Source organism: Verticillium alfalfae, genomic scaffold (assembly GCF_000150825.1).
Source record: "Verticillium alfalfae VaMs.102 supercont1.7 genomic scaffold, whole genome shotgun sequence".
NCBI classification, from domain to species: Eukaryota; Fungi; Ascomycota; class Sordariomycetes; order Glomerellales; family Plectosphaerellaceae; genus Verticillium; species Verticillium alfalfae.
Window position 1 is genome coordinate 437010 of NW_003315032.1, and position 12956 is coordinate 449965.

The 12956-nt window shown below is 56.0% G+C and overlaps 6 protein-coding genes across 6 annotated transcripts in view; 3 read left to right on the forward strand and 3 right to left on the reverse strand.

The window, feature by feature from the left end:
- Window positions 1–283: 283 nt before the first annotated feature.
- Window positions 284–831, reverse strand: VDBG_05968 (conserved hypothetical protein; the record flags this gene model as incomplete). The annotated part of the gene is made up of 2 exons (XM_003003480.1): window positions 284–458; window positions 512–831. The coding sequence occupies 2 exons, from the start codon at window positions 829–831 to the stop codon at window positions 284–286; spliced, it is 495 nt and encodes a 164-aa protein (XP_003003526.1).
- A 1288-nt stretch (window positions 832–2119) lies between these two features.
- VDBG_05969 (60S ribosomal protein L36) lies at window positions 2120–3091 on the forward strand (the record flags this gene model as incomplete). Its single annotated transcript, XM_003003481.1, has 4 exons — window positions 2120–2221; window positions 2331–2431; window positions 2630–2711; window positions 2767–3091. The coding sequence occupies 4 exons, from the start codon at window positions 2165–2167 to the stop codon at window positions 2845–2847; spliced, it is 321 nt and encodes a 106-aa protein (XP_003003527.1).
- An 80-nt stretch (window positions 3092–3171) lies between these two features.
- VDBG_05970 (conserved hypothetical protein) lies at window positions 3172–4881 on the reverse strand (the record flags this gene model as incomplete). The annotated part of the gene is made up of 2 exons (XM_003003482.1): window positions 3172–4423; window positions 4592–4881. The coding sequence occupies 2 exons, from the start codon at window positions 4879–4881 to the stop codon at window positions 3172–3174; spliced, it is 1542 nt and encodes a 513-aa protein (XP_003003528.1).
- Window positions 4882–5618: 737 nt separating this feature from the next.
- Window positions 5619–6268, forward strand: VDBG_05971 (proteasome component PUP3; the record flags this gene model as incomplete). The annotated part of the gene is made up of 2 exons (XM_003003483.1): window positions 5619–6050; window positions 6125–6268. The coding sequence occupies 2 exons, from the start codon at window positions 5619–5621 to the stop codon at window positions 6266–6268; spliced, it is 576 nt and encodes a 191-aa protein (XP_003003529.1).
- A 195-nt stretch (window positions 6269–6463) lies between these two features.
- On the reverse strand, window positions 6464–9799 carry VDBG_05972 (calcium-transporting ATPase sarcoplasmic/endoplasmic reticulum type; the record flags this gene model as incomplete). Its single annotated transcript, XM_003003484.1, has 4 exons — window positions 6464–6740; window positions 6790–9413; window positions 9484–9606; window positions 9731–9799. The coding sequence occupies 4 exons, from the start codon at window positions 9797–9799 to the stop codon at window positions 6650–6652; spliced, it is 2907 nt and encodes a 968-aa protein (XP_003003530.1).
- Window positions 9800–11859: 2060 nt separating this feature from the next.
- The window catches only part of VDBG_05973 (RSP), a gene marked incomplete at both ends in the record, with an annotated part of 3812 nt that continues 2715 nt past the window's right edge, over window positions 11860–12956 (forward strand). Inside the window, 2 exons of the mRNA XM_003003485.1 lie at window positions 11860–11980; window positions 12094–12776. Coding sequence (XP_003003531.1) covers window positions 11860–11980; window positions 12094–12776 — 804 coding nt within the window. The remainder of the gene's footprint in view (window positions 11981–12093; window positions 12777–12956) is intronic.

Consider the following 12956-nt stretch of genomic DNA (forward strand, 5'->3'; position numbering starts at 1 on the left):
ACTCCAGTCAGTCACCTGCCGAGCAGATTTCCCCCCCTGAAGGTGCAGCCTGAGTGGCTGCATCGGATGGGGATCGACCCACCCCCGGATCGCTTAACTACCGCTTCACCTTCATCTATTCCCCGACCTTGGGCGGATTTGGACAGCATGTGTGATCTGGACGTGATGATATGTTCTATTGATTTGTGATACGCCAATCGTCCTGATCATTCAAGAATCATCACGGCCTTCCTTGTTCATTCTATTGTCTAAGCCTGTGTCCCCCCTCGGCCTTTCCAGAAACTCACTCAAACTTGGGTGCCACAGGCTGGATGCTGAAGAACTTGGCTTGGATGTCCGCCGAATCGGCCTTGCAGTTGCTTCCACCGGTAGCCGTGGCATTGTTGGCGGCTGTAGCATTGCCGCCGGTACAAGTAATAGCCACGGGTGCCGTACCGGATGCCTCATAGTCAGCCGCACTGAAAAGAACGTCAGTTGTTGTATACAATATCGCCATGTCGATTCGTCTTACCCATCTTCACCAGCACATACGCCCTCGATCAGCGTCAGGGACCCATTTTGCCAGATGAAGTTGACACGAGCGTCGTTGCAGCTGTATCTTGGGGTCCTCCCGTCGTCGTTGACGGCCTTGGATGTGGAGTTGAAGAGACAGGATGTGTCTACGGTCGTGCTGTCGTCCAGAAAGCCAAACTCAAACGAGTTCAGTGTCTTGCCGCCGTCAGCCGATTCGGCGAAAAAGTTCTGGATGCTAAATTCGTCGGGTAGCTGGCAGTCGTCCGTGGCCACCAGAGCTGCTATCTCCTGCGGGAGGGAGGCCATGTAGGCTGCCATGGCGTTGGCGGTAGGTGTCGCTGCTAGGAGGAGGTACAGAAGCTGGTTCATGATGTCGAATTTGGCTACCGCTGAGTGGTAGGGATAGCGTGCACAAGTGATGGGAGATGCTGATGTAGGTACCTTAGGTACCTTAGATGTGTATGGAAACGAAAACTATTGATTTTAGACGTGCAGAGTACCTAAGCAGGCATGGAAGGAGAGACCAGCCATTTTTGCCCGCAAGGAAACAATGATTCTTTAAGGGACCAGCGACACCCGCCGTCCCTTGCAGAGGCCGACAGTCGGGAAGAACCTACCGCAAGGCATTGCGCAGATCTGTGATGCAATAGCCCATGAAATGCCCACCTAGTCCCTGTCAGCGTCACTTTTTAAAGCGACGGCCTATCACCATGATGAGTCCAGCAGCGGTCTCCTGGAGATCTCTGGAGCAAAAAAAGTGGGTTATGATGTGTCGCGTTTCGAGACAGCTGGGTCGCTCAGAACAGCCACGCACTAAACCTGTAGATCCCGTCGTGTATGCGTCTCCCGTTACAACATCAACATCAGCCCGATTGGTCTTTATGTCGCTGTTGAGGAGACCCAAAAGAGAGACAAACAGCCAGATAAGGAAGCAGTGCTCAGGGGCTGGGCCACAGTAGGGAAACGGGCTCCAGCAGCCGTTGGGCCCGGCGAACATCAACGAGTGGGTCAAAAACATGGGCGGCTGTTAAGGACACGCAAGACGGTGCAGTGCAGCTGAACGAATGACATCCTGGGGCTTGCTTCTGACAGAAATCATGCCTTTGGGGAAACCCGACCAAAGCCGCCTGCCAGTGCACTGTTGCCTAGCACCAGGACTCACCCGGACCTAATAGTAAGTTGGGCCAGTTGCAGTATTAATCAGTCACATCGTCTCACCTCCGGCCAAAACAACCACATGGTGGTCTGAGAAATCTATCACAGCTTCGGTGATTACGGGGGTTCGTGTTCAGAGTTCTGGATGGTGTCCCGTATAGCAATCATGATTCAATAAAGAGGTGGAAACGGCAAAACCACAGAGCAACGACTTCAGAGGCTGCAGTTCCAGTGCAAGTGGATTGAACGAGGTGGACCCCAAGTTCTACTCGCTAAGCCCAGAGCAAGCATATGCTTATCGATAACAACGCACACAAGAAAACATCGCTACCCTCTATGCCCACGTGACCGCACAAACTGCGAATTTTCGTCCAGGCCCCACCCCCCAGCTGGCCAATTTTCAGATTATCCCGCCGCGTCCCCGAAGTTGACTTTCCCTCTCCTCCCCATCGCCCATCGACAACCGACGACAACATCGCCCAACCCGACGACAACAATGGCGAAGGAACAGTCCACCCGCACCGGCCTTGCCGTCGGCCTCAACAAGGGTCACGTACGTGTCTCACCTCCTGGAGGATCTCTGCATCCGACTCCCTGAGCAACTGTGCTCGCATTTGCAGACGATGGACAACGTAAGGCTGACCAGCCATTCAATCTAACAGAAGACCACCCCTCGCGTCGCTAAGCCCCGCATCTCTTCCCAGAAGGGCCGCATCAGCAAGCGCACCAACTTCGTCCGCGAGGTTGTCCGTGAGGTCTCTGGGTACGTTCAAGCCACACACCATGAGATGGAGAGGCAGGAGGCGGAGGCAGAGGCTTGGGATGAGGCGGCGGTCTGGGAGCAATGATGATGTCAACCAACATTGCTCGCTGACTGCTGTCTGATCGACTGGGCTCTACCTCCAACGTCCCGCGCTCGCTCTGCAAATTGAATCAAGCTCAGATGCTAACGGGTTTCCAGCCTCGCCCCCTACGAGCGCCGCGTTATCGAACTCCTTCGCAACAGCAAGGACAAGCGCGCCCGTAAGCTCGCCAAGAAGAGGGTAAGGTTCCACGACACAACGCCTGCTCTGCACTCGATACTAACACCACAACCAGCTCGGAACCTTCGGCCGCGCCAAGAGCAAGGTCGACGAGCTCCAGCGTGTCATCGCTGAGTCCCGCCGTGCCGCCCACTAAATGCTTTCACGACTCGACGTGGGTTGATCTGGGAAGTTGAATAGGGGCATCTGGGTTTCGGCGTGCGGGCGACAAAATGGCGGCGGTCCTACAGAAGAAAAAAGAGGACCCCTCATGGCATTTTCCTCTGAGGAAAATATAACGGTTTACTGCGGCTTTCACGGAGTGGCGGCTAGCAGGTCATGAGAAATACCAATACCAACGATTTCAGCAAGGAAATTCCAGCTTGCGCCTTCACTTTCTCCCCTTTCATTTATATGCATCGCTTGTGTCTTGCGGTGATCATTCTATGTGCCGTCTCATGATGCCCCATGTTGGCGATGTCTATTTCTTGCCAGGCAACTTGAGCCACTTGGGTAGCTTCTTCCCTGCGCCTCCATCCCCCCGATCGCTGCCTTCTGGTTTGGAGCTCGGTACAACCGGAGCTCGGTCGTCCATCTCCTGCTCCTTGGGCAATTCTGGTACCTTGACTGCCGTCGCGCGCTGCGCAACACTACCCTTCAGGAAAGCCTGTTTTCTCACGTCCCCCGGCACGCTGTCGTCCCACACAAAGTTGACGAGCACGCTGCGCGTCATCTTGTAGTCGTGGATCAGCAGAGTGTTGGGGCCCTGGCTATCCTTGACGACATCCTTGCCTCCCGGCAACACGAGCCGGAACTTTTGTCCGCCATTGGCCATGACGGACCGCACCGCCTCGTAAAGCACAGCGCCGGTCGCCTCAGGACCAAACGCCCATTGAGCTGACGTATTGTCGGGGAAACGAACCTTGACAGGAACGGAGGATACAGAGGCTAGTTTCGCCTCTTCGGCTTGCGCCTTCTCTTCGATCTCCTTGTCCGATGGCAGGCGTTTGTTATGGGAGCTCTGCAGGAGTCGCGCCTGGTGCAGTTGCGCTTGCTGAATGGACGGCGTGAAGTCACTCTCGGACATGGGCATGGCTGCCGCAGCTATTGTCGTGCCTGTGGGCGCTTGAAAGACGCCTACTGGCTGCAACGGGTCTGAAGGCAGGGCGATAGGTGCAGGGTCGACATCCATGGCGTCGCTAAGAGTTTGTTCGGGCTGAGCTGAAGCCGGTTCAGGAACTGAAGCAACCTGCGCTTTCGTTGACTGCTCAGCCGTGCTGTCAGGCTCGGGTTGCGCCACCGTCTCAGGGACGGTAGCCGTAGTTGCGAGCACAGCGGCGACTTCTTTCTCTTCAGCCTCCACGTCCGCAAAGAACTGACTAATCTCCGTCATGGACTCGAACAGCGTTTTGTCGGTCTTTCTGAACGACAGGCGTATCAACACGCTGCCCGAGTTGTACCCCAGCTGGGATAGGGTTTTCTGAAAGTCCGCAAAGGAGGCCAGCTCCCTGCCCATGATGTTGAGGACCGGTGTTTCGTAGAACAGCTGGCCGCTACCAGTCTGGCCACCAGCCGTTGTCTGCGCCACGCCCCGCGCTGTCAGGGTTGAGGTTCTTCCCCTGGCTCGAGACCCGGGTTTCGAATTGGCGCAGAACTTTCCATAATGAGGACTCGCTGGAGAACTTGTCGACAACACGTCCGTTTGGAGTCGCATTGGATTCGGGGGAGGGAAGCTGAAGGGCTACGGATACGGCGGAGGGTGTGTTTGACTTTTGGACGAGCTCAAGCTTTGCGCCGGGGATGAGGCCTGCTTGGCGCCAAAGAACCGAAAGATCGACTTGCTTCTGTTTATGTCTTGGCTTGTCAGCGCGGGGCTGGAGGGCTGTCGAGGATGGACATACTTGAAGAGATACTTGTCGCTGCTGAGGTTGAGCTTCTTGCAAGCCTCTTGGAGAACGTCTGTCATGTATGTTCCAGGGTTGACCTTGACCGTTGTCCGGCGCAAGTCAGTGGCGATGACGGTAACGTGAGACGCCATGATCTGATGCCACTTTTTCTTTGTATTGTTGTCTTTCTTCTCAAGTACCTCAGTGTTGACATTCACCCTGCTAGGAATCAGGAGTTGGACCGTCGTTGCTGGTTGCTTCGCTGTAGGGTCAAGTGGTGCTTGGTGGGGTAGCGGGCGTAGCATAGGTCATCAGCGAACGTGGTACGTTTGATGATGAGGGTCGAACTCGGTGGAACCGGACCGAAGCTCGGCACCCAGGCTTGCGATTTTGTAAGATACAGGTGGTAAACCAACAAGCTGGCATGCACACGAAAGGCCGAAGACACGTAGACTTTCTCGCAGGCCAAAGTCGTGGTCTCGGCGAGAGGGCATATTACCACATTGCGGAGAGACGCAGGCAGCATCTTGTTATCGAGGGATGCGTAAGGCGAACGGGGCTTATCTCAGCGCCCCTGGTTGAGGAGCTCCCACCAATGATAGAGCTCCACAAGAAGACAAGTGGGTCTAAGTCGACCACCGCTGCCGCGCCATGTCGTGTTTGCCTTGCTCTCCAGCTGGCTAATGGATGCAACTGGCATTCGACCTCCCCGACCTTCCCACCCTGCAGCTATCGAATCCATCGTGACGACCTTCCCCGACAGCAGCACCATCACACAACTTGACGATTTCCACGACGTTCCTTCCATCGAATTCTGATACGAGGCTGCCCGACAGCGTTCCCGATCCGATAACAGCTGCAGAGGTCTCCTGACCACAGAGCCAATATGGTATGTCCATCACCGAGCACCCTCAATCCCCTCCCAGAGCTCCAGCTAATCACCCTCCCAGAGCTCCCCCTTCTCCATAAGTCCGTTGAAACCTCCCCTCCCTGGAGTCCTCCCCCTAACAATCTCATCCCAGACGGCGGCGCCTGCGTGGCAATGGTGGGCAAGGACTGCGTCGCGATAGCCTGCGACCTGCGCCTCGGCCTCCAGGCCCTGACCGTGTCCAACAACTTCCCAAAGATCTTCCAGTACGGCGACGTCTTCCTCGGCCTCACGGGCCTTGCCACGGATGTCACCACCGTCGGCGACCTCTTCCGCTACAAGTCCAACATGTACCGTCTCCGCGAGGAGCGCAACATCGCGCCCCGCACCTTTGCGAACCTCGTCTCCTCGTCCCTCTACGAGCGCCGCTTCGGCCCCTACTTTGTCTCCCCCGTCGTCGCCGGCCTCGACCCCAAGACGGGGAAGCCCTTCATCTGCGGCTTCGACTCGATCGGCTGCATCGACTTTGCCAAGGACTTTATCGTCTCCGGCACGGCATCCGAGCAGCTGTTCGGCATGTGCGAGAGCTTGTGGGAGCCTGATCTGGTGAGATTTTCTCCTCCTTGTTGCGGTGCAGCAACTGCAGCGGCGGTCGGGGTATTAATTCGCGTGACTTCCAGGGCCCCGATGAGCTTTTCGAGACCATCTCTCAGTCCCTTCTCAACGCTGTCGATCGCGACGCCCTGTCCGGCTGGGGCGCGCACGTCTACATTATTGAGAAGGACAAGGTTACCAAGAGGCTGCTCAAGGGCAGGCAAGATTAAGGTACTCCGCACAAGCAGCAGGCGGGGGCAGAGCAGAACAGGAGAGCGTGGCAGAACGTTACATCGGTATGCTGGATGGGCAGACAGAGATCCCAGGTTCATCATATGCGCGTGTATCTTGTATCAACAGACCCGGCGTAATGATCAATAGACATGGTCGACACGTCACTGAAATTTGAATCATGACTGGTAATGCAACTGAAGGACATTGTATGTTTTTTCTTTGGACTTTGAACGGCTTTTTTTTTCTAATTCTGGCAATCTGAAACGGCTTATCAAGTCTTTACAGGCAGAGAGCTCGAGGCAAGCAATGTATCTCGCTCTATGGTATGGTACACTTCTCTATCGATCTAGCCCGAAACGACCCTCTACCTTCGTCTTTTATTGGGCCTTCTTTGCCTTGATAGCCTCGACCGTCTTGGTCTGCATGAAGAACGACCTCTCAATCAATTTGAGACCCTCGTCGATAAGACTGGCTTGTGTTAGTAGTGATCAATTAAGCCAAGAACGGGAAAACTTACATGACGGGAGCGCTGATCCAGAGGACAGCCTTCCACTCGATCCAGTTCAACGGCAAGATCGAGAATAGGCTCTGCAGAACCGGTGTGTAGAGCAGGGCGAAATGAAGGGCCATGGACAAAGCAATGGCGTAGACGAGCATCATGTTCTCCCAGAGAGGAAGGGTGAGGAGGGACTCGCTAGAGGACAGCGCGTTGACGGCGTTGAACATTTCGATGACGACGAGGATGGAAAGGGAGACGGTAGAGGCTGACTTGGCCATGTCGTTGGAGAACATTTGGCAGCCAATCTCAGGGAACTGCGTCGAGCAGCGGTGGAAGCTGGAGAGCTGGTTAAAGGTAATCTGCGGGCCCTCTGGGTTGTACATGAACCACCAAGCGTAGCCGGCAACAGTGGCCAGGCCAACGTAAGTGCCGATTACCATGTAGCGGAAGAACAGCCATCCGCCGATAAGGCGTTCGTCACGCTTGCGAGGCTGACGCTTCATGATGTCGTGATCGGGGGGGTTGAACGAAAGGGCGGTGGCAGGGAGACCATCAGTAACGAGGTTGACCCAAAGAAGCTGGACGGGAATCAGAGCCTCGGGCATGCCGAGAGCAGCGGTGAGAAAGATGGAGACAACCTCGCCAATGTTGGATGAGATAAGGTACCGAATGAATTGCTGGGTGTTATTGTAGATGGAACGGCCCTCCTCAATGGCGACCTCGATGGTGGCAAAGTTGTCATCAGCGAGAACCATGTCAGCGGCGAGCTTGGCGACATCAGTGCCGGATCCCATGGCAACACCGATATCAGCCTTCTTCAGAGCAGGGGCATCATTGACGCCGTCACCGGTCATGGCAACAACTTCGCCGGCTTGCTGAAGAAGATCAACGAGCTTGGACTTGTGGCTAGGCTCGACGCGAGAGAACAGAGAAGCGGTGCGGGCAGCCTCAATGGCCTCGCGAGCGGTCAGATTATCAAACTCGCGGCCAGTGAAAGACTTGCCGGTAAGGTCTTCGTTCTCGCCAAAGACGCCGATTTGACGGCAGATGCTCTCAGCGGTGTTGCGGTTGTCTCCAGTGATAACGATGACGCGGATGCCAGCCTCCTTGCACTTGCGGATCGAAGTGGCCACCTCCTCACGAGGAGGGTCCAGCATGCCGACGAGACCAACAAAAGTCATGTTCTGCTCAAGTTCAGCATACTGGGCGGTCGACTTTGCTTTCTTCAGAAGTGCGTTGTTGCCAACGTTCTCAATGCTGGCGAGAGCAATGACACGCATGCCCCGGTTGCCATACTCGACAATTTCCTTGGTGATGAGGTCTTGCGTCTTGCGGTCTAGAGCCTGGCGCTTGCCATCGGCGCCGAGGAGCGTGTGGGAGCAACGTTCAAGGATAGACTCGGGCGCGCCCTTAACAAGAAGCTTCTGCTCCTTGCCGTTCTGGACAACAACTGACATGGACTTGCGGTCACGAGAGAACTCATACGTGGCGAGGCGGCGGTACTGGTTCTCGTAGTGGGCGCTGGCGTGGTGGAGGAAAGCATCAGGGGCTGAGCTAGCGGGGGCGCTGGGACCAAGCTTCTCAACAAGCACGCGGAGAGCACCTTCGGTAGGTTCACCAACGTTGGAATAGGAGTCAGTCTTGGGGTCGTAAGCCAGCTTGGAATCGTTGCAGAGAGCAGCCACCTCAGTGATCTGGCGGACAGTATGGGATGAGCGGGGAAGGTCCTTGACAAGCTGGCCGTTGGAAGTGATGGCACCTTTGGGGCTAAAGGTAGAACCCTCGACATCGAGCTCGATGAGGTCTGTTCCGGACTCATTCAGGTAGACGACCTTGTTGACGCTCATCTGGTTCGTTGTCAGGGTACCGGTCTTGTCAGAGCAGATGACGCTGCAGCTGCCGAGAGTCTCGACTGAAGGCAGGCTGCGGACAACGGCATTCTTGGCGGCCATCTTGCGAGTGCCCAGAGCCAGACAAGTCGTAATGACGACAGCCAGGCCCTCAGGGATGGCGGCGACACCGAGAGACACGGCAATCTTAAGGTAGTAGATAGCACCCTTGGTCCAGGTTCCATGGCTGGGATCGTTGAAGTGGGGGATGTTGATGAGCCAGACGAGGATGCAGATGACGGTAATGACCTTGGCCAGACTGTCGCCGAAATCGTTGAGCTTCTGCTTCAGAGGGGTAGGTTCAGATATTTGGGCAGTGATACTCTCATGGATATCACCGATGGCGGTGCCGGTACCGGTCAGGACGACAACGGCCTTGGCGCGTCCCACAACGACGGTAGTGCCAGAAAAGAGTATGTTGACCTGATCCTGCAACACTGCCTTCTCATCATTGACGACGGCGGTGTGATCCTTGCCGACGCTCTCGCTCTCGCCAGTCAAGATGGCCTGGTCCATGGCGAAAGCATTGCTCTCAATGGCGACAACCCTGCAATCAGCGGGGACACGATCGCCAACGTTGACGGTGATAATATCGCCGGGCACGAGCTCCTCGGCCCTGACACGAGAGACGTGGCCATTGCGGAGAACGTTGGCCTCGTTGGCCGAGTATTCCTGAAGAGCGGCAATGGCCTTCTCGGCACTGCTCTCCTGCGAAACGCCAACGACGGCGTTGAGGATCAGGATGGTGAGGATCTGGGAATACCGGCATGATTAGCGTTGGAAAGTCTTGGTAGGTGGGGGGCGCGGCCCGTGGATTACGTACCACTGCTGGGTCGACGAATGCGCTCCAGCCTTCCTCGTCGTCGAAAAGGGCAAGAACGAAAGAAACAGCAGCCGAGCCCAGGAGGATAATGACGAGCTGGTCCTTGAATTGCTCCAGAATGAGCTCCCAAATGGGTGTGGGGGGTCTCGGGGATCACTGCGAGAGAAGTTGCGTCAGCTGGTTCGCAGAAAGTTCGACAGGCAGAGGCGCGCAAGGTGAAGAAGGAGTGCTCGGGAGAGAAACTTACCATTTCTGCCGTGCTGAGACCGCAGCGAAACGACCTGGTCGTCTTTGAGGCCGGTCTTGACGTCGACATCAAAGTGAGCCAGGACCTCATCGACGGGTTTCGCAAAGGCGTCCTCCATCGCAAAGGCGCGCGCGGGGCGCAGAGTGGCGGCGTTCGGGGAAAGAGGTTCTCCAAAGGATTGATATGGCGGTCGTGCTTGCGCTCAAGTTCTCTCGGTGGGAGGACTGGTGTTGTTGCTTGGGAGAATCAGTTGCCTTGATTCGGGGACTTGGGAAAAAGGTGAAATAAGGACGAAAGTTGAAGAGGCTTTAGACACAAGGCATCTTATTGCGTAGGCAGTGGGGCTAGGAGGCAACGACGGGTCAACGACCATGGGTCTGGGCAACGACAAGAAACACCAAGAGTTTCCACGCAGTTCTTGACCTCCACTACGTAAGGTGTCCTGTTCTGTTGGAGGGGGATGTAGTCTGGCGAGAGAGTCGAGCGCAGGGCCGGCGATCTGAAGTGTCCTGGTTTTTTTGGGTGGTACCGTACCTTGCCTTACAGAATACGTGTTCGTTCACTGGTTTGGCACCGGTTACAGGACCCTTTTTCGCCGTGGGCGTATTGAAAGGAACAGCTAGGGTCGAGCTTGCCCGCTTCTGGTTAGGTTTGGTGCGCATCTAGGCCCAAAATGTGCTGTGCACTGTGTAGCAGGCGTGACCCCCCTTCCCTGAAGGCCCCTTCCAGAAGATCTAGCGGAGACGACTGGCCAGTCAGGGCGTATCCTCAAGGAACGGGCGAACGAGGTTGGTGCCTTTGAACCGCCAGCGGAGGCGAGCGCGGGGCAGTGGCCAATTAGCTGACTCGAGTGTGCGCCAATGCGGAAGTCTTTCCATCTCAATGCTGGTTAACTGTCGGCCTCGCTGATAGATCCCTGACCTGGCCAACACCTGGGGAGGAAAGGTGGAGGAGGTTGGGCTGACTGATCTTGTCTCACGACTGTCATCAGTCATCATGTCGTTCCTCCCCTCCCCTCCAGAATCGCCATGTTCGGTGTACGCCGGCAAAGCAAGCTGGCTGGCGTGGGGGGACTTTACTCGTGGCTCGAGGGTCAAATGTGGCGCGGCTGGGGTTGGCTGGGGTTGGCTGGCCTCAACCCGTGTCCCAGAGTACTTCCCAGGGGACTGTTCGGGACCAGCGCCACATCTCACCCCCATTGGGGACTCCTGGGGGCATGCCCAAGCCTCGTCCCCTCACAACGCTAATAAAGCTAGCTACCTTCCTAGGTACCTAGGTACATTGAGCTGCCCATCTCATCCGAAGCAGCTTAACAGCTTGACGTCGTGATTTTGAGATTTTGACAACATGGCATGACGGAGCTCGGCCCTTTTCTCCATTTCTCCCAGCAGCATGCGATTCTTACATTTAGATCAGCGCGGGAGCTAGATCTCGATGGACCTTGATTAGTTGCCGTCATGTCCTGGTCCCTGGGCCCTGTGGGTTCATGCTTGATGCTCAGTGGCCCCAGCCTGCCGTGTCTCGCCTTCATCTCCCTCCGGTCTCGCGCATCATGGCTTCAGCCATGGGGAGCACTTATGCACGCCTCCTCCTCCAACTCCGACCCGAACACCCCGCTTGTGCAACTCTCTTGTCCCAGCCGGGAGCGCCTGAGGTGAGATGGCCGTAGATCTATGCGTCGTACCAGGCTGAGCCCTCCTGTCGGCCGGCGGCCAGACGAGGCGACGCAGCGTGGGACAATGCTACTGGAGCTCTGGGACCATCTACATATTCCTTGGCCCGGTATTGGCATTGCATGCCGTAGCGGCAAGCATTCCTTGTTGTTGATCCCCAAGCACATTCGTCAACAAGCAACCCCTAAGACCGATTCGCTCGCAAGTCGCACTGGTGAGTGGTCACAGCAGTTCCGACGCTGTGGTATCACCTCCACTTGCAGCTTTTAGTCTCGAGATACGGCTTCGATCGAGGCGAAGCTAGGAGACCTTAATTCCCGAGAGCAGAAACGCAACAATCGCTTCATCGCATGGCGACCGAAGTCGAGGCCATGTCGCCCCTCGAGACGGATCCTTTTCAAAGACAACAGGAGCTGGCCTCTTGAAAGTCGGTGTATTACTGTGCGTGCCCCAGACATGATTCTTCCCTGCCAACTCGACTGTCTGAATCTACTGCTGCTTTTTTCTTTCCTTCTCGCTTCTTCTGCCTGCCTCAACCCACTTATGCGCCCCGGTGAGACGCAATCTCATACTGAGCGTGAGTCGAAAACACCCACGCAGGGTAGGAAGGCGTCATTCACCTTCGCCTGCCCAGGTCCAGATCTTGTCCTATCTCACCGTACTTGCTGTATTCTGGCCAACACATACCAGCTCTTGATCTCCATCCTTCCGTTCCGCCCTTCCTCCTTCCTGCCTTCCCACCTTCTCTGTCCGGCCCAAGGCTGCCTGACAGTTGCCCGACCTGTACATCTGCATCAACTCCAATTACCGCCGTCTTACCTCCCGCCTTGGCGTCGTCAAACCTTGGAGAATCTCAACTTTCAAGCAGCTGCTTGCGCGAGACGCCAGATGGTCAGAGTAGCTTTGCGACCTTCATTCTGCTACCGCGACAGCATGTATTGAGTTCGCCAAACAGGATCTCAATCTTTTTGGTATCCTGGAGTTTGATCTGCATCTTACTCACTGTTTTCTTGGATTTGGCCATTGTCCGTGAGCCCACTATGGCGCTTGTCGACGCTCCCTCCCTGGCCTCTTGTTCAGACTCGTCCCTCCGTATCGCCCTCCAGCCCGAACCGACGAGGCCTGTTCCTTATCCGCCGCGTCACATCGATTTCGCCAGTGACCTGGATGAATCCTTCGATCATGTCGAGCTCTCGTCTTACTTGGATGGCTTGCACATTGAGGGCATCGACGTCTTGAACACCTTGGATAGCATGACAGCTTTCGGTATTCCTCTCCACGACAACGACATGCGCCACTCCGTCGGTGCCAGCCCGTACTCATTGCCACCCAATGCACAGGCCATGTGCCTGCGCGGGCTCAAGCAACGATCGGTTACTTGAGGACGGCGTTCCCTTCCGCAAGTGGATGAAAGCCCTGCACCGTCGAGCCAGGCACCGTGCCGATTCGGTTGACAACGGCCACGACACGTCCGGAGATCCTTCCAGCCCTGTCTGCTGACGCACAGTCTCAGAGGCCCATCACAGGTCTTCGTCTCGGCTCGTCTTCGATTT